General features: G+C 32.7%; 1 protein-coding gene across 1 annotated transcript; it reads left to right on the top strand.

Annotated features, from left to right (window-relative positions):
• Positions 1 to 8,518: 8,518 nt before the first annotated feature.
• On the top strand, positions 8,519 to 17,371 carry LOC122608944 (valine N-monooxygenase 1-like). The gene is made up of 3 exons (XM_043782012.1): positions 8,519 to 8,955; positions 16,192 to 16,636; positions 16,739 to 17,371. The coding sequence occupies exons 1-3, from the start codon at positions 8,519 to 8,521 to the stop codon at positions 17,369 to 17,371; spliced, it is 1,515 nt and encodes a 504-aa protein (XP_043637947.1).
• The last annotated feature ends 3,866 nt before the right edge of the window (positions 17,372 to 21,237 follow it).

Below are 21,237 nucleotides of genomic sequence, written 5' to 3'. Positions count from 1 at the left end.
GGTACTATCTTCTACTTCTTTTTTTTTTTCTTAAATAAACCCTAGGTATAAATGGCGAAACGTGGTATTGCAAACACTAGATCTGTTTTTGACGCCGACACTTTTAGGGTATTTGTTGATCAGTTTTTTCCTGGCCGTCATTCATCTTTTTGTCTTCCTACTCGTTCACAGAGTGCTCTAAAACCCCTGATGGGTTTGTGAGTATATATATTAAAACTTCACCATGGGGAATTTGAGATACCCCTTTTCCAACTTTTTCATTGAAGTCCTTAAATATTATAAATACCATATCTCTATGATGCATCTATTAGGTTGTGCTAGGATAGTTGCTTTTGAGATTGTTTATCATGCTTATGGGATTGAACCATCCGTCACCTTATTTAGAAAGTTGTTGAGTATCTCCGCTGCCGGTGATTGGATTACCATTGCCAATGGGCCAGGTATTGAGTATGTCATTAAAGGTGGGATCGATATTCGTGATTGGAAAGATGAGTTTGTGTTTATGCATCATAGTCTTTTTCCCCAACATTGTGAATGTCTTTATGAGAGGGGTAGGCTTAAGGTTCAGAAAAAAGGTTTCTTTGGTGATCCAATTCTTGATGATGATTGCAGTGAGGTGTATGATATTTTGGAAGAGGAGGAATTTGTTGTTTATCAATATCCAGATGGGATTTTGTTTAAGGCTGGCTTTATTCCTGCTCTTGCGGAGGGAGGAAGAGTTTGATGGTATGCTTTTATTGTGCTAGCTTTATCTTTTTCTCTGCATGCTTTTTCATCACTTTATGTTTTATATGCAGATATGTCGTATTTGAAGTATGTGAAGGTACCAAGGAAGTTTCTCAGGCACCCAATCCAAATGTTTCTACTAGTGGTGGTAGTATTGTTGAGCGTACTGGTGAGACTGGAGAAGTTATCGACGTCCCCCTCCCCTGGTTGATGCGATTGATGTTGATGCATTGCCTGATGGTGGAAAAAAGAGAGCCAATGTGCTTCCCCCCTGTGGTTCCATTGGTGCTCGTCTCAAGAGGGCCAAAACTACTGCTGCTACTGTTGTTCATGCTACCACTGATGATATTGAAGAAGGTAACAAGAAATCTCGAGCCACTAACAGAAAATCTCGCAAGTCTGTGTCTGCTAAAGATTCTTCTAGGAAAGGTAACTTTTATAGATATGTCTTTTCTTTACTGTCCTCACCTTTCTTTTGCTTTTCTTTATTGCTTCGTATTTCGTTTGTTGATTTTTATGAGTCAAACATGGTGTTTAGATCTCAAATTCCAAAACATACTGCTGATGAGATAAGGTCAATGGAAGCTTCTGAGTTCTTGGCTTTGTATGATGAAGATTGTGATGCCCATAGCACCATGCTGACTGAGATGCGTTTTTGATTTGAAGCTCTTGTGAAAGCAGTGAAGGAGAGTACACATAGGGAGTCTTTGTTGAGTGATACTGTGTCCGATTCGGAGAAGAAGCCATCTGACTATGCCGATCAGGGTGAGTCTGAGTCTGTGAAGGAGAAACCGAGGGAAGCAGAGGGTTTATTGAAGTCTCAGGAATCAACCGTCTTTGCTAGAAATGAAGAAATTTCAAAGTTGAAGACAGAGTTGCAGTCAAGGTCAATTGAAAGTGCTAAATTATTATCCTAGTCTCAGGCTCACAAGTTGATGATCGAAGATCTTTCAAAGCAGTTGCAGGCATTGAAGGTTGATCGTAACAGGGTGATATCTGAGTATGTCCCATTTGTATGCAGTTCCTTATTGGCGAGCCCTGATGTGTTGAAATCGGTTGGTGATGGAATTTCTGCAAACCGTTTGGGGGAGAGGTCCAGGGTACTGGAGGAGTTTAGCCAGGAAGGTCATGTTGACCTTTCTTCCCGTCTTGATTATGATGCTAATGCTTCCCTGAAGGTTGAGGTAGCTGCTAAGGAATGGGAAGATGCCAAATTTCCTATGATTGCTACATTTGCTGCACACCCTGACATGTCTATTGATCAACTTATTTCTTTTGCAATCTGAACAATCTTTAATATCTAGCCTTGGTTTGTTAAGACAATATTATTCACCCCAGTGTGACTGGGTTATTATTTTTTGAGCCGATGGGTCAGTTGGATGAACAATTTCTATGGTAATTATGTTTATATATCTGTAGTTTTTTCTATTTAGAAGTTATTTGCATACCTTTTTCAGAATTTTGTAGAAATCATAGGAGTATGATTTTCAATGCGCTTGCCTTTTTTGGCATTTAGGCATATGTTTCGATAAAATCATAGGAGTATGATTTTCAATGCGCTTGCCTTTTTTGGCATTTAGGCATATGCGCTTGCCTTAGGGAAGCCGTCTTCAAGTTCTGGGTTTTCTTGCTTTTGTATTTCCATTGTGTTAAATGTATCTGCAAGTTCCCCCTCTTCTCTTCCTAGCCTCCTCTTCTTGATTGGCATGCTTGTGCCTATTCGTCCGTGTACACTTGATGGTTCGTAGCTTCCTCAGATGCTTCCTATTCCATCTTCTGTTTGGAATTTGACCATATTATGTATCACGGAGGGTATCATCTCAAACTTTTGCATTGCTGGCCTTCCCAGGATAGCATTGTAGAGTGAGGATCCTTTGATTATCATGAAAGTCAGCTCCTCTGTCCTCCTGCGTTGTCTTGCTATGATTGTGACTGCAAGAGTGATCTTACCTGTAGGTTGGGTTTTGTTCCCAAAGAAACTTATCAGCCATGTTCCCGGAGGTGATGATAGGATACACAAGAGTGGATTGTCTCCTGGGAACGCATGCTCATAGAGTATATTGCAGTCACTTCCATCGTCAATATGGATCTTATCTACTCATCTTTCTTGTAGTATTGCCTTGATCGTTACGGGATCCTCAGAGACATGTGTTCCAAGTATTGGAGGGAACGAGATTTCTCCTACACTCTGAATGAGCGTATTGACTCCTTTTCTTTTCTCCACTTGTCTTTCCTTTCTTATTGTATAGATTGTTGCCTGGGTATTGTTGCTTTTCTGTTCCCCGGACTCTTCTGCTTTTTGTTTCGGTTGTTGCCGGATTCCTTTCACCAAATGTGCCAGTTTACCTATTTTAATGGCTTCATCAATTGCTTTCCTCGGTTGTATACATGAATTTGTATCATGCCCTGTATCGTTGTGGAAGTCACAATACTTGTCCTTGTCCCTTCTTCCCCTCTCGCTCAATTTCGTTGGGATAAGGAATGTTTTTCCTAGTGCCTCCATGAGAAATATTTCCCTTGGTCTCTTTGTCATCTCTGGGAGTGGGACTATATTGTAATCTTTACTTTTTTTTCCTCTCTATTGTATGAGTTGTATCTTCCTTGCTGATCTTTGTTTGGTTGCCATTTTCCCTTTTTGTACCTCGTATCTTCTACATTGCTTGCTCTGATTTCTTTTGTATCTAGGAATTTGTGGGCTTTTTTCTTCGCCTCATCAAATGTTTCGGCTAGGTGTGTGTTTAAGCATTCAACCAGCTCTCTGTTCCGACATCCGTGTATGAGCCCTGAAACTCTTTGTGATTCTGGTAACCCTGTGATTTCCTGTGAGTCTATTGTAAATCTTTCTATGAAATCTCTTGAGGTTTAATTTTCTCTCTATTTGATGTTGTGAGCTGACACGTGTGTCTTCTTCTGCTTCTTCTGTTGGCAGAAGTGCGATAGAAACTTTGTTTTGAGTTTGTCGAAACTGTTTATTGATCCTTCTATCAGGATACCTAACCATTCTCTTGCATCACTCATTAATCCCAATTTAAATGCCTTGCAAGCCACCGGTTGGATCCAGTTTTGCATTTCTGTTGTTCCTTCAAATCTTTGCAAGAAGTCATATGGGTCATCCTTACCATTGTAGGTTCCTAGGTGGTTTGGGTACTTCATGCTTGCTGGTAATGGGTGGTTCCTTATCCATTATGCAAATGGTGATTTTGTTGGCATCCTGCTAAGGTTGAATGGTCTGGGTATGTTTGGTTGGTATACCGGCAAGGTTTGGTACGTGTCTGGTCCCTAGGTATTTGTTCTGTAGGTGCTTAAGTTTGAACCCCCAGCCTGATAGTACTGCCTGTACCCTTGGTTATTAATGCCTAGGTTATTAAAATAGTGTTGGTTATAACCCTGACCTGCTTGATATCCTGTTCTCTGATAGTGTGATCCTGGGACTTGACCTGGCATTTGGAATCCTTGCTGAGATTGATTCTAAGGAAATCCTGGCTGCGCATGCAGCGTGGCTTGGTTTACTTGTGGCCCGTAGGTTTGACTATTTCCCTGCGTGTGCGTACCCTGGGTATGACTTTGTACTCCCGGCATGTTAGACGCTTGTGTGTTGGCTGAAAAACCTTGGTTGAACTGTCCCTAGGGATTTTGCTGGTACCCTGCCGTGTTCGGCCTTTGACCCTTGTTCTGAGGGTTCTGAGTAAATGTTCCCTGACTGTGATATCCTGGGGTGCTTATTCCTTGTGCTTGGTATTGTGGCACTGAACTTTGTCGAATACCGGGGAATATTGGTATGCTGCGTGTAGTGTACATACCCCGGTACATTGTATTGCTGTCCTGGATTTGGTATTCCCTGGGGATGTTTTGTACATTATGGCCACCTTGGTTATTCCAGTTTGACTCTGGGTTGGTTTGTCCCTGGGTGTTCGACCCTGGGTTGCCTTGTCCCTGGGTATTCGATCCTAGGTTGGTTTTTTCCTGGGTGTTACCTTGTGACCTTGCAGCATTGTTTTGTTAATTGTTGGTTCTTTGCACTCTTGATTGAGGATCTATTGGTTGTCTACGCCTTCCACTTGGCGGTGTATCACCGTCATATTCATCATATTCTTCATCGAAGTTGATTACCCTTCCTGATAGTGCCCCTGTATCTTGGAGACGTCATATGGTGCTTATGATGCTTGCATAGTTCTGTCGTATGTATGCTTCATCGATCTGAGGTTGAGCTGATGTAGAGGCATGTGTTGCCCCTGCTGAGGAAGGTGTTATTGGTGTACCGCCTTGATTTCGGTTCAAATCTATGCTTTCTTCGCCAAAACCGGGTGGCGGCCTATTTTCCTCGCTCGTCTTCTAGGTTTTTAGGGGTTGGGAAAACAAAAATTTTTGCAGGTTTTGTTGTTCGGAGAATGTCTCGCGGATGGCGCCAATTGTTTGTACAGCCAATCCGATGACCTAGAAAGGAGGAATAGGGGTGGTTGTGGTTGTTGTTTGGTGGTTCCTTTCCGGTAAGGCTATGCCTTTTGTACGCCAAGAATATGTGTGTGTGTTTGTTGAATTATTCTAGCCATCCTTTCCCCTATTTATAGGGGGTTCGTGACTTTCTCTCCAAATAGGGTTTTATGAGTGTGCATATCACTTCCGATAATAGGGGATTTGATATGATCTTCTTTCCTAAGATTTAGGATTCTTGATAAACATGTATCTTTTCCTTGTTTACCGAAAGTGAAGTGTGGCCTCTGAATGTACCATGCGTGCCGACGTCTGGGTGGGTACGTCATCAGTAGTAGTTTCTCTGACCTCCGAATACTTGTAATTGCTCATAGTTAATATCTCGTTGTCTAGGATACATACAAAACTTTACCATTATACGATAAAGTTTCACTTATGTTATATACCAACCAAATATTTGAGAAAAAAAAAACATATTATTCATATCCTTCCACAAATGTCACCACCAAATAAATAAGATTGTTTGAACTCTATTGTGAATTTTCACCGGTGTATCCAGGTTATCACACTATATCAGGATGCCTTTAGGATGGAGCTCAGATTGGGGATCTCGTAATTCAATTAATAGAAGAAATGAGTTGTCTGTGTCAACATTGACTTTACATTTATCAAAAATATATGTTTAGTGAACTTGAAAAATCGCGACAAAATTGGCAATTAACCAAAAAGTGGCGTAAATTACTTTTGCAAACCCCATAGATTAATATTAGTTGAGAGGCATTCTCTTCTATTTCACTAAATGAACAGATTATTCTTTCATGTCGCCTTTAAGGTATTGTTAGGCAGCCTATACGTGTCCAATGACTTCCACAATTAACAAAGCAATGGAGAGGTCTTTTTGCGGTTTAAAATCCACACCCATTCATCAACATTATTAGTTCTAAGTGCCCTTCTCCAGTTTCACTTCAAATCCTGAAAAACAAACTTCACATAATTGTTTTAATTTACACGTTTTAATGGTTGTTTATGTCGGAGTTTTTAGAGGAGAATATTTTTTTCTTATTTTTTTCTTCTTCTGCAAGATAGACATTGCTAGGTTTTTTCGCATATTACACTAATTTCGTAATATCATTGTCGCTATGTGAGTAACTTGATATAAGTAATAATTCATTATGGGGTAATATAATAACACGTAATAGTTAATTTACTAGATTTTAGACCCGTGTCCAACGCTGGACACGAGATTTACGACATATCAATATTATAGACGACATTTGTTGTAGTGTTGTATGTCTTCCCATTTTTGTCGCAGATCAACACGTTGAGGCCCCTTTTTGACTTAACTCGAGATACTGCAACGTACAACTGTCCGCGCGAGAAAACCGGACGTCAATAAATAATGATTGTCCTTGACTTTTATTGATTGTCATTGCAAAAGAAAGCACTAGTGAGAATTGTCTTCTATGAAACCTTAATGAGATGAATTGTCTTCTATGAAACATTAATGTGATTCTTTTATTTGACGATATTAGCTTTATTATAAGGATGTAAGTTTTTTATCCAATATTGCTGCCAGATCATATCATTTCTGCCTCGATCACGTGCTTTCCTAGTCTTGTTATCTTCAATCTCGTTCTATTGCAAAACCCGTTTGGTTGGTCTATATTGCGACCATTCATAAATATATTATTTAATGGGATTTATATTATTAAATGGGATTTATTTATTTATATTATATTATTAAATGTATGGGGTGTACATAAACTACACTCACAGTTATTAAGCAAATTGGTTCAAGTGGTTGTTTCCTTTGTGAGGTTACCGAAATTAATGTGATAGTCATCTTTACTTAGATTTATAATAATTATATCTAAATAATAATGAAGGTTGAAACATGAACAGTAACCAGGATGAATAGTAACCGCTACGTGGCGAGTTACTATTCGTCCACCACACGTCCTAAACTACTAATCAGATTTTGCCATATAACATTTTGTTCGGGTTCTGAAACACGGCTTACTTATTGTTTTTTTTCCACACTTTTTCCTTTCGAGTTTCTAACCAATATATTGCAACTTTTTCATTGTTATATCTCGCACCATTATATACCAAATACCATTATGTATCATTATTTAGTTTTTCTCAAATCTCCTTTCTTTGTTTTTAACTAATATATTGAAAATCATTATTCAAATTTCTTTTAGTTAATTTTTGATTTTTTGTTTATTGGGCCTATAAATTATATATATATATATATATATATATATCTATATATATATATATCTATATATATTCGTTACTATAAATTTTAAAAACGTTTGTAGTTTTGACTTTGGGCAAGTATGTATTTTATATATCAAAGTTTTTAGTTAATATATAGTCCAGATCATCAATAACAAAACCAAACAAAATATAATATATATTTGAAACAAACCTTTAAAATCACATAATGAATTTTAATTAGATAGTTCAAAGTTCAACGAAATTACACTAGATCGAATAATACAACTACTTCAACAAGTAGTTGAATCCCCGCAACGCGGGTGTAATTTTACTAGTTTATAATTAATGTAATAGTTATATTTAGTTAGAGACGACATTGACATAATGTATAACTAACTATCATTATTGATGTGTTTAACAACATATTGATCCGTCAAAATTAAAAAAATCACGTTTTTTGTTTTGTGCATTCATTTTAATGAATATGCAAATTGGTTCTTCCTTTTATTCATCAATTTATACATTTTCACTTAATATATCCACAATATCCTTAATGAAATAACTTACATGCAACAAAGATCCTTCAACTATTAAAATAATTATACTACATCTTTTTACTTTAATTACATTTGCATTAATAACTACAACACATCACCACCAGTGTGGTCGCCACCACGTCGTTGTCATCGTCACCATTAAGCGACTGCCACCGTTGATGATTTACGCACGTACCCTTTCTAGTTTGTGTGGATAACTAGTGATCATAATATTTAAAAAAGTATTAAAATAAATATGATTATTTTGTTGTAAATATTTGATAGTAAATTAAGATTGAAAAAATCGTATAATTAGATATAAAATTTTGTAGTATGTGACAATTAAATTAAAGTGAGGTAAAAGTGATCATCATTCTTTTCCATTTGCAGTAATTAACTTATTTAAAAGCGTAGGTCAACTTGCTGTGTCTAACAAAAAAAAGGGGGGCACATATGATCCACGACTATAAATTCCATGATATTTGTGGTAGTAAATACAACAATACAACATTCGAAATACACACATAATTAAACTTCTTGTCAAAAATCTTTCGTTATACTATATATTCATCATGATTTTCTTTATTTTGTTTTCCTTGTCCATGTTCTTGTTCTTGCTCACAAGGTGCTATATTTCTTTACCCCGAAAACCCCTACCACCGGGTCCAAAACCATTGCCTTATATCGGAAGCATAATCGCCATGCTACGAAATAAGCCCACCTTCCGATGGATACATAGGATGATGGATGAAATGAACACCAAGATCCTATGCATTCGTCTAGGAAATGTCCATGTTATAGCCGTGAGCGACCCAAAGATAGCTTGTGAGTTCTTAAAGGACAAAGATGGGATTTTCTCGTCACGACCGGATTGCATGTCTGCTTATCTAACAAGTGGTGGTTATTTGACGACGGTTCTTGTTCCAATGAGTGATCATTGGAAGAAGATGAGAAAAACTCTAGCCATGGAAATTCTTTCGGTTGCTAAACATAAGTGGCTTCAAAACAAGCGACAGCAAGAATCCGACAATCTACTTAGGTATATATATGATCATATGCATATATGTATTTATAGAATGTGGATTACTTGTTTCCATTTTTAGCAATATTTGAATACTTTTATGAGTAGAACATTAATTCTCAATGCCACATTTTTGGTAACATGGCAAAAATCTTAATTTGCAATACAATTATTAATAGTTAGAATCACATCACATGCATGCAGCGGTATACATTTTTTTAATTTTTTGTGTATTAATGAAAAAAATTTCAATTTACTAACTCAGTGAACTTTTCTGTTACTATCATGTGTACGAGATGTTCCTAATTTTTAAAGTTGTATCTGACTTTTAAATTTTTAATTTATTTGGATACTAAGAAAAGATGGATCGTTTATATCTTTATGTTTATCTTTATATATAATAAAAAAGGATTGTTATTTAAAATTATTTTTAGAAACATTATGAGATGTGTCAAGATCTTATAAATTTTAAAAATGTTTATCTTTCATTTATATATGATGTCATATTTTAAAAAAAAACTCACTTAATGCTTATTTAAAATTCCTAATCTTTTAAATTTTTCTATATAATATTTTGAAATGTTTTTATATACTTTGTTAACGTATAGCTAGGTACTCTTCATATCAAGTTATAATATATCAATAATAAAAATTAGATGTTATTGTTAACACTCATAATTCTATATTTATCAAAAAAAAAATAAAAAAATTAAAGATAACCTTTTTATATGAAAGATACAATTTTTTTATCCACTACTAATACTAAAGATAACATAATTTTTCAAAATTTATTGCCTAATTTACTTATTTAAAATATCTATGTAAAATCATATATTTTTTTTTATCCTTTCGAGTCACTCTGCTGTCAATTAATTAGTTCCTAAAATCATTCATTTGGATAATTGTATTATTATTTTATTAATTTTAAATTGCGATTTGAATTGCATTAATTCATCATATAAGTCTGTATACAAATATTGTATGTTTTTCAAAACTAAAAGCATAATGATCCAATCAAAAGATATACATATTATTAAAATAAACAAAATGTAGAATTACGTTACACACTTATGGCTTTACACATAACCCATTAAACTAGAATAATAAATAGTAGATTATTTTTCAATGTAACACACTAGATAAAACTTATGTTTTTATAATGTCAATTTAACACTTATTTTGGTTTGGATAGAATAATATAATTTTTTTTAATCAAATAATAATATGTTTGTTATAATAAGTTTTAGCAATAAAATTAAATTTTTATCCATATAGTTTGTAAAGCCTTAAAGTCAATAAGTGTCTTGTATTTTTGTAAGATACTTTACTATTATTCAATCGGATTATTATACTCTTCACTCTTAAAGTCTGATCTCATGATATATTTATATTTATACATAAATAAATATATGTAAGTTTTAATACATAGATATTTGTATATATGGGGGACAATCAAATAAAAAAAGTCTTAAAATAAAAACACGGTGAGAACATTTAAAAAAAATACATTTTGATGTATTAAAAGTCCATAAAACTAACATATTGTATAACTAATTATCATTATTTAAGTGTTTAACAACACATTCGTCTGTTAAAATCGATAAATTATGTTTTTTGTTTTGTGCATGCATCTTGGATGCATATTCATCAAAATGATGCATCCAACAAAAAACATGATTTTTTCGATTTTGACGGATCAATGTTTTGTTAAACACTTAGATAATGATAATTAGTTATGCACTATGTTAATTTTATGGATTTTTAATGTATAAAAATGACTTTTTTAAGTGTTCTCACCGTTCTTACTTTAAGAGTGTTATCCTTGCATATATTAGTTAATAATTTATATATGTATATAAATATAAATATAAAATTTTGAGTGTCATGCATGCAATCAGTTTTTGTAATTAATTTCTAACTTTAACAAACGTTTTGATGTATCAAGATTAATTTAATGTTATAATAATTAATTTTATTAAGTATTCAAATCTATTATGTTGTATATAAATTAATAGTTTATATCTTTATAGTAATTAATAATATATCTAGTTTTAAATTGCCAATAGATTGGTAACCCATTGATAAGGTTATAAAATTAACTTCGGAAATTTTTCACTAGGTTCAATTCTCACTTCCTAAATTTGTAAGAGTGAATTATTATGAGTTTTTTGAGAGTATTATGTTTATCACATACAGGCATTTTTAGAAGTCTTTAGTTGCATTCTAAACATCCATGTAGTTTAAAAAAAGAGTATGATAACTTGTCGTTATAAAGAGAATGGTTAAACTAGAATTGATTAATTAATTATTGTTGATATTTGTTATATTAGAAACTTTCTAACGCGAACCTGGTTAAAATAATGTGTTTTAGACCTTCCGCTGCGATTAATCCCACATATTTCAAAAAAAAATATTATTTTTTGTTTCCTATCATGTTATATTTATACATATAGTGCTTATTTCATAATAAATGTGGTTAACATGATTGCATATTAACTAATATTTTATCTATATATATATATATATATATATAATAAATTGAGTATCCTGCAATTAATTAATGTCTTAATTTCAATAAATGTGTTTTTGTATTAAGCGACTGTCTCAAGATATCCCAAATATACAAACCGTACATTTATTAATCATTTAAATTTTGTATAACTAATAATAATTTTATGTCTCTCATTCTCCATACACATTTGTGAATCATATAAGTTCTTACTACTATAAATCATCTTTTTTTTCTCTCAACATGCTCCCCTAACCTCTTTCTCCTCCATTGTCTGACCGCCCCTCCACCACCGCCCACTACTGTAGCCCCTTTTCTTTCTCTTTTATTTTTCTCCAACTTTCAAATGTCACTTTTCTATCCATGTGTGTGTTTATAGATCCATGGGTGTAAGTGTTTAGCTCTTTATGTATATGATAGGCAGATGTGGCTCCTGGTGGTGTTGGATGTGACAGCTGGTGGTGGCCGGATATGGTAGTTGCCGGTGATTGGTTTTGGTTGATGGTGGTTTGAGGTGACACCTGAAAGATGATGATATATTAAATGAACATTATGATAATTTTAAGTTTTGAGACGACTTGTCTTGATTTTGTGTAAAGTAAATATCTAGTTAAAAGAGTTTATTGAAAAGATAAACTGATTTGAATTAAATTAAATACTTATATAATTATTGAGGGGTGGGATACAACTTATTAGAGTATCATGGTTGCACCTTTTTATTAAAGGTATATAAATTTAAAACCTCATGTTACTATAATAATCTCATATTTAATTCATACAATATATAAATGATAATTTAATATTAAATATATAATAAATAAATATATTATAATATATGTATATCGATTTAATTTAAGTATCTTAATTCAACATTTAAAGTTCATCTAGTTAAGGGTCCTAGCTTAACCAATAAAGAATTTAAAACCCTTAGTGTGTATATAATACACATGTGTATAATGGGCTGGTTATTGCATAAAAGTATAAGAATAAAACAGATATGATATCATTCGATCATGATAAAACTAATACATTAAGATTCATAAAGAATATATCTTTATACTAAATAAAAGACAATTGTCTTTTAAAAACTCTTTATTTTAATTATGATGTCATAAATATTTTTAATTAAAAATAGTTCACTAGATACTTATTTAAAGTTACTAAATTTTTTATTATAAACAAAAAATTTTTTTTTTATAATTATTATGTTATTCAATTCATTATCTATATATCAATTTATATCTCTATCTCTATACTAAATAAAAGACAATTGTCTTTTAAAAGTATTTTTAGAAAATTGTGATGTGTCAAGTCTACATTTTTACTTAAAAACTCTTTATTTTAACTATGATGTCATAAATATATTTAATTAAAAATAGTTCACTAGATACTTATTTAAAGTTACTAATTTTTTATTATAAACAATTTTTTTTTATAATTATTATGTTATTCAATTCATTTTCTCCATATCAATTTATAATTAATAACAAAAATTACATGCATATTTTATAGTTTTATATTTTAATTAAAATGCCCGGGTTGAACCCGGGTAAATTTGCTAGTATATATACATTGATGAACAAGATTTTCATGGCACGTAAAGATTTTCAATTAAGTAAGAATATTGTTTTATTTATGTTATTTTAAAATTTAATTTATTCTAACCAATATATATATATAAATATAGTGAGAGAGATCAAATAAGAAGGTGTCTTAAGGAGAGAAGGGAGAGAAGGTTTTATGAACCAATCAGAACGCGACATGTGGATTTTAAAAAAAAAAAGAACGCAGTGGCATTTTTGTAAATAAATCAAACTTTTGTCAGCCTGGTTTTGGGTCAGCTTGAGTTATGATCAGCTTGGTCTGTCAGCTTGGTTGGTCAGCTTGATTGGGTCAGATTGGTCAGCCTGGGTTATGGGTCAGCTTGGTCAGTCTGGAATCTGGGTCAGCTTGGGATCTACATTTATGTAGATTATGTGTAGTTTTGTGTCAAGTTGACTCAACCCACGCTAACCAAGCTGACACAACCTGACCCAGACCCCAAGCTAACCCAACCCAACCCCAAGCTGACCCAACCTAACCCCAAGCTGACCAAAAACTTATAATCTACATTCGTGTAGATTAATCTACATTTGTGTAGATTGTGTCAAGCTGACCCAACCCAAGCTAACCAAGCTCACCCAACCTGACCCCAAGCTGACCCAAAACCCATAATCTACATCTGTGTAGATTGTGTCAAGCTAAACCCACCCAAGTTGACCCAACCTGACCCAGACCCCAAGCTGACCCAACCCAACCCAAGTTGACCCAACCTGACCCAGACCCCAAGCTGCCCCATTCCAACTCCAAGCTAACCCAACCTGACCCAACCTGACCCCAAGCTGACCCAACCAGACCGTGACCCAAATCTGACCAAACTGATCATGCTGACCAACCAAGCTGATCAGAACCCAAGCTGAACCAGACCAAGTTGACCACCCAACCTGACCCAGAACCCAAGCTGACCAAACCAAGCTGACCTACCAAGCTGATCATAAGCCAAGCTGACCAAGACCCAAGCTGACCAAAAACCAGGCTAACAAAAGTTTGATTTATTTACAAAAATGCCACCGCGCATTTTTTTTCATTTTAACACATGTCGCGTTTTAATTGGCCTATAGGACCTTCTCTCTCTTCCCTCTTTAAGACACCTTCTTTCAAGATCTCTACCACATATATATATATATATATAGGAGATCCTCATACACACACACACACACACACACACACACATATATATATATATAGGTTTTAGGTAAAATAAAACAAGTATTAAAGTAAAGTAAATAAAACAATAGGTTTCTTTTTACTGAAATCACCATGCATCATGAAAATTATCGTCCATCAATTGTTTCGTGAATTTTTATGCATCAATTTAACCATGATCTAAGGGTCAAGATTTTATCGAATTATTTTACTTTAATACTTGTTTTACAATACTCAACTCCTATATATATATATATATAGTGTTTGATATTATCCAAAAGTTTTAGCAATATTTTTTATTCCTATTGATTTGGATCTTTTGAGATCTAAATCTGTAACATACTTTCTAAGTTATAATTTTGTTCTTATGTGTTATTATTTAAATTCGTGATAAAATCTAGACGGCTTGATAAAACTATTATTTATACTTTTAAAAGTGATATTAAGGGCAAATATATATTTTTATAGTATAAAATTTCTTCTATGAACTATTTAAAATGATACATAAAATTTAATTTATAGAATAAATTTAGGTCTCTCCTTATAAGAAACTACTTTTATCTGGCCACTTCTAACATTATTAATCACTTCTAGACATACCAAGACACACCCCTTCTTATAACCCCCACTTCTAACACTATTCATCCATTATTATACTATATCATTTTTATTTTTCATAAAACTAAAAAAACACATTTTATTATAATTAAAACACATTTTATTATTAAAAAACACATTACAATACTTAAAAAAAAACCATAAAACACATTACATTTATTTTAAAATTAAACGTTAAACTAAAAGGCATAAATAAAAAAAGTTGGAGGGCTAAACTATAATTATGAAATAACCATCTATAATTATTATTTCATAAATTGATAAAAGTTGGAGGGCTAAACTGAAATTTAAATTTACTTTTGTCTCTTTCCTATAGTTTTCTTCTTCAGCACATATATATATGATATGGTTTAGGTAAAATATAACAAGTATTAAAGTAAAACGAATAAAAAAATAGGTTTTTTTCACTGAAGATCACCGTGCAGCATGAAAATCATTGTGCATCAATTGCTTTGTGAATCTTCGTGCATCAATTTAACCATGATGCAAGGGTCAAGATTATGTCTTATTTGTTTTATTTTAATACTTGTTTTAAAATACCCAACCCCTATATGCTATATATATATATATAAAAACACCACCATAACCACCGATACCTATACACTTTTTTTTATACATATATACATATATCTTTCCACAAACATCACATATATATATATATATATATATCTTTCAGGGATTAAAAATGTTTTTTTTATATTTTAAATGGCTTTTAATCAGAAAAGGGACCTACCACAAGCCCCAAAACATGCGTCTGAAATTAGAAGAAAGCCCCCGACGCGAGCCCGGACACAGGTCGTGCTAGTAGTGTCTAGGAGGGTGGCTGCGTCGGAAGTGCGGCGGATGGAGGGGAGACGTTCTATAAGGAGCGGTCTTAGTAGATAGATATAGATGGGGTACTTGGGGTAACTTGGTACTTACAGGACTAGAGAGTAAAGAAACGTTCTTTTTTCCCCAATGTATTTCTCTGAAAATCGACGAGGGTATATGAATAAGCAATGTCGCGCAACCTAAATTTGTTGCTAAAAACAAATAGATTTTAATAAATTTGTAAATGCAGTTTATCTTATAAAAAGGTAAGAATGAGAGGTAAATGAATAATATGTGCTTCTAGTTGCCCTAGTTTATCTTGTGTTAGTAAGAGCCCATGTTAGAATATAAATTAAAAGTAATTAACTCATAAGACGAGAGTCCACTTTTTAGTTTGGTGGGTATAGCTACCACCACTGTTGTATCATGAGCGTATGAGGTCGCATTTTGCTATAGGGAAACTTCAGGCCAGGCTTTATTCAGCATTCAAAAACTATATATCATAATATGGATATAGGAAGTACATGCTTTCAAACTTATCATTACAATGTCTAAAGTTATGTGTATTGTAGGTACATTTACAACCGATGCCATATTAACATTGCAGCCACCAACGGGGTTGTGAACGTACGAACCGTAGTGGAACACTACTCAAGCAGTGTCATAAGAAATATCATCTTCGGGAGTAGGTATTTTGGTAAAGGCAATGCGGATGGTGGACCTGGTGAAGAAGAGATTGAGCATGTTGGTGCACTTTTAACGATTCTTAATTATCTTTATGCCTTTAGTGTGACGGATTACTTTCCATGGCTGAGATGGATAACTGATCTTGATGGGCATGAGAAGATCATGAGGGATGCTATTCGTACTGCAAAGAAGCATCAAGATTATTTGGTTGATGAGAGGATACAACAATGGAAAGATGGAATTAGGACTAAAGAAGAGGACTTGCTTGACGTGTTCATCAACATTCAAAATACGCGATTGACTGTTGATCATATAAAATCCCAAATCCTTGTAAGATAAGCACAATTACTGGTGTCTTAATTAACCATCATATATATATGTATGTGGATACTTTTTTCATTTGCTGACGATTAATATATTAATGTGTCGCAGGAACTTATGTTAGCAACATTTGACAATCCATCTAATGCAATCGAATGGGCAATGGCAGAAATGATAAACCAACCAAGGATTTTCGACAAAGCAATCCAAGAGCTTGATTATGTTGTAGGAAAAGATAGATTGGTTGAAGAATCGGATATACCTAACCTTAATTATCTCACAGCATGTGTTAAGGAGGCTTTTCGGTTGCACCCTGTTGCACCTTTCAATCTCCCACATGTGTCAATTGAAGAAACCACTATTGCAGGATATTTTATTCCAAAGGGTAGCCATGTGATACTAAGCCGTATTGGGCTAGGACGGAATCCTGATATTTGGGATGACCCGTTAACTTTTAACCCGGATCGTCACATGAACGGTAATAATGAAGTAGTGTTAACAGACCATAATCTTCACATGTTATCGTTTAGCACTGGTAGACGTGGGTGCCCCGGAGTGTTGTTAGGATCTACTATAACTATAATGCTACTGGCTAGACTTGTACAAGGATTCACATGGGAGTTGCCAATCAAAGAGTCACATATTGATCTCAAGGAAAACTTTCAAAGTTTAGCAAAGGCTAAGCCATTGAAAGCCCTAGCTAGGCCTCGTCTGCAACACCACCTCTATATACCAAGATATTGAATAAATGCGTTATCGAATAACCAATCTATCAAGTTCAGCTTCTTTTGAACCCTATGTTCTTGTCACCATATCTTCAATTCTAAGGAATAAAAATTATAGATTCACAATTAGCATATAAAGAGTTGTGAACTTGAAATAATGTATTGACAGTTTCTTTTGATGAATAATGAAAATCTATTAAGTTATTAGGGTATATGCTATTGACAAACAATAATAGATTAAAACAAGATTTTAACCTTGGAAATTCCGTGCTTTTTGAGGACGTGCTTTCTAATTTTGTTTATGGTCAATTGAAATGAAAACTTTCAAGTCTTAATGTAAATACTTGTTTAGTAAATTCGGAACCTGTAATCCTTTGTAATGTTTTTAATGATGAATAAATTACATATATGTATGATAACATTGATCCAAACTTAATTAACCTAATGTATGAAACAAAAATTCGGGCAACTTCGTGTGTAACGCACGTGAAGTATATGACTGTCATGCTTGAAGTTTTTATATATTTTTATTAATTTATATTAGATCCTAGACTATGTGAGACTCTCCCAATTAATATAAGTAAATTTTTTAACTGTAAATTGAGGCTAACGACAAGTTTTTTCTTTAAAAGATTTTGCTCACACTAAAACTTAAACTCAAAACATTAAGGTTTTGAGTTCCAAATACCAAGCAATCTATTATTGATGATTGGTAATATAAGTGTTTCCAAAACTACAATTTAAAATTTTCTTAGTTTTATGTTTATTCTAAAAACTATCTTAAAATAGATAGTCGGCTAATTACTTTTTTTTTGTGTTTTTTTTTTAAAAAAAATGTTAATTGTTATTCACAAATGTTCACTGTCACCAATTAGTGGAGTGGCTAGGTATCTATCTATAATATAACTAAAAGAGGATATTGTTATATATTTGGCACCTCTAATCTCTTTTTTTATCCTAATCCTCCATCTTTATTAATCCTCTAATTTTTTAATAATAATGTAAATTAATTTACACTTTTTGGTTTTCTGAGGTACATTTGGCACCCCTAATCCCCCACCTTTATCCTAATCCTTCATCTTTATTAATCCTCTAATTTTTTTAATAATAATCTAAATTAATTTACACTTTTTGGTTTTCTATCCCTAATTTACACTTTAACCTCAATCTGCAATAATTAATTTACACTTTTTGGTTTTCCATCACCAATTTACACTTTAACCCAATTTAAAAATAATTAACTGACACTTTTTGATTTTCAATCACCAATTTACACTTTAACCCAATTTAAAAATAATAATTATACTTTTTGGTTTTTTATCACCAATTTACACTTAAAAATAATTAATTTACACTTTTTGGTTTTCAATCACCAATTTACAATTTCACCCAATTTAAAAATAATTAATTTACACTTTTCGGTTTTATTGGTAATCTATAATATAACTCACGTACGACAACAAAAAAAAAAAAGCTACGATCAACTACAAAAGTGGTTTTCCTTTTATATACTTTGCACAATTAATCATTATTATTATTTTTTAACATTGGACTCTTATGTTGTTGTTATTATTATTTCTTTTAATTTAGTTTGTTGTCCATTATAGGTTCGTTATGGCTTTTTCTTCAACAACAAACACTATGACCACATTAGTTCATCTTGAAGATCTTAAGCCAACACATGTTAATCATCATTTACGACTCCGTGTTGTGCATGTATGGATTGTTTCGGTGTAGAACAACCCGAAAATCAAAACGTTCGAGATGGTCTTTATTGATGAATTGGTATGTATTTTTCAAATTATATAGTTTACACTTTTAGAATATAAGAAACTGTAAGTTTTTTAGTTAACTAAAGTTGGAAAAAAAAAAAGGGTCAACTTGAATCAATATTTATATTGAGTTAATTTTCGTATGTTTCTTCTTTAGCTTTTGTATTGATTAAGTTGTGATATATGACTTAACTAAGCTAAATATTATATATTAACTTTTGTATTTCTAAGCTATATATATTAACTCTTAGAATTCTGGTTACTTTAATATATTGATTTTGATTATTTTGATATCGTTTTGAAAATAACTCATTAATGGTTTATACTTAAAATTTACGATTATATCTTTCTATAAGCTTTTAGATAAAAAGTCGAATTTTGCTATGAGTAAGATTATGATTATTTTAATATATCGACTACTATTATTTTGAATCTGTTTCGAAACTAGCTCATTAATGGTGTGATTTTTTAGCCGTTGTTATTCTATCAGGGGAAAATGCAACATATATTCTGATGGTGTTGAATGTTTTAGTATGATTATTTAGCATAGTGGAACAATTCATCATTTTAATTTGTATATGAGAGATATACTTCGGATCTTATGAAAAGCATAGTATCAATTTTAAATAATATCTTTAGATAAAACCCTTTGATCCACGTTATGTTTAGGATTTAACACAATAGGAGATGACTTTGCAAGGTTTTTGGCTCGACTCTTTTGTTTTTTATCAAGAATTTATTTCCCTATCTTTCTTGCATTAACTGATAAAATCATTTGATCGACGTTTGGAATGTCCTTGGATGGGTTCCTTTTTTATTCTGAATAATTTTCCTAGATCTGTATGCAAAGATGTTTATTCGATTCTTATGGTTAGTTTGATTGGGGTTTATTTTTTAAAATTGGATTAAATACATAGAAACACACTAAGAGAACTTACAAGTTTTTTCCATGTTTTTCTTGTTATTTGCAGGGCACTATCGGGCAATGGTGAATGGGCGGAAAATTTTAGAAGTATTTTGACTGATTGAGTGACTATTCAGCTAGCAAATTTTCAAGTTGATTTCGGTATATCTATTTAATATATTTGAATTCTAACTTTTTAGCTTTGATTAACTAGTACAATAAATAAAGGACACTTGGGTCTAAGCTAATAAGTCGTTTTAAGAGCCAAATTCTTGTCGTTTTCATGCCTCTAGTTTTACCACCAAATCGTGGTCGTCGTGTTTTGGCTGTTCTCCACGTGTTTACTTTTACATTGTCGTCCTTAAGGCATATATCCATGGAGACGACGAGGATAAGAGATGGGGGCCCACATTCTGAAGTCCTTACTTTAACCACCTCATTATCAACGTTCTGGAGTTAATTTTAAAAATATGAAATGATGTTGCGATAAAGTGATAGTGATAAGTTTAGAATTTGGTGAGAATGGTTATGTTAGTGATAGAGTGAAATTTCAAGTAAATTCTGAAAGTGAAAAAAGATGTGGCATTAATGTGACATGTTAGGAATTTGAGAATATGGTTTCTTTATTGGCTTCAGCCTTTTCCTATTTCTCATAAGTCATATTCTCACATTCTAACATATCACATTAACGCAAGATTTGTATCTATTTTTGTAGCACAAAACCTATTGATTTGACCTCGTAATAGTTTGCTAATACAACTTATGTCAATATTAAACTTTTTTTCTCTTGGGAGAATTCAATATACACCAACACATGGTGAACACAATGACTTCTAGCACCTTTTTCTTTTAATTGGTTTTTATCAGACATTTGTTAATATGCATTAATGATCCTTACACAATAATTTTTAGCCATATACAACACTATTTGCATTATATAGTTGTACAATACAACCATGTAATGTATATATTTATTGTGTATGGCAAAAAATAAGTTGTGTAAGGATCACTTTCCATTTAATATCGCTTACTAATTAGCTACGCCTATTTTCTATGCCAACTTTAACCTTCCCTTCCTAATCTTTCTAATTAAACTAATGATTCTCTCTAATTAATTTCGTTCCTTTCTTTTGTATATTTTTTACTCCTCATAAGGAAATATTTTGTATTATTGGAATTTAATACTAATAGTCATTTGAGATAATTTTC

The sequence above is a fragment of the Erigeron canadensis genome, chromosome 7 (assembly GCF_010389155.1).
Source record: "Erigeron canadensis isolate Cc75 chromosome 7, C_canadensis_v1, whole genome shotgun sequence".
Lineage (NCBI taxonomy): Eukaryota > Viridiplantae > Streptophyta > Magnoliopsida > Asterales > Asteraceae > Erigeron > Erigeron canadensis.
This window is presented reverse-complemented; position numbering and strand designations above follow the sequence as displayed.

What these genes read in the sequence shown, in the direction of transcription:
- LOC122608944 (XM_043782012.1), top strand. Translation starts at nt 8,519, where the DNA reads ATGTTCTTGTTCTTGCTCACAAGGTGCTATATTTCTTTACCCCGAAAA. An exon ending in GAATCCGACAATCTACTTAG is followed by an intron (nt 8,956 to 16,191) that starts GTATATATATGA and finishes TGTGTATTGTAG; the next exon opens with GTACATTTACAACCGATGCC. An exon ending in ATATAAAATCCCAAATCCTT is followed by an intron (nt 16,637 to 16,738) that starts GTAAGATAAGCA and finishes AATGTGTCGCAG; the next exon opens with GAACTTATGTTAGCAACATT.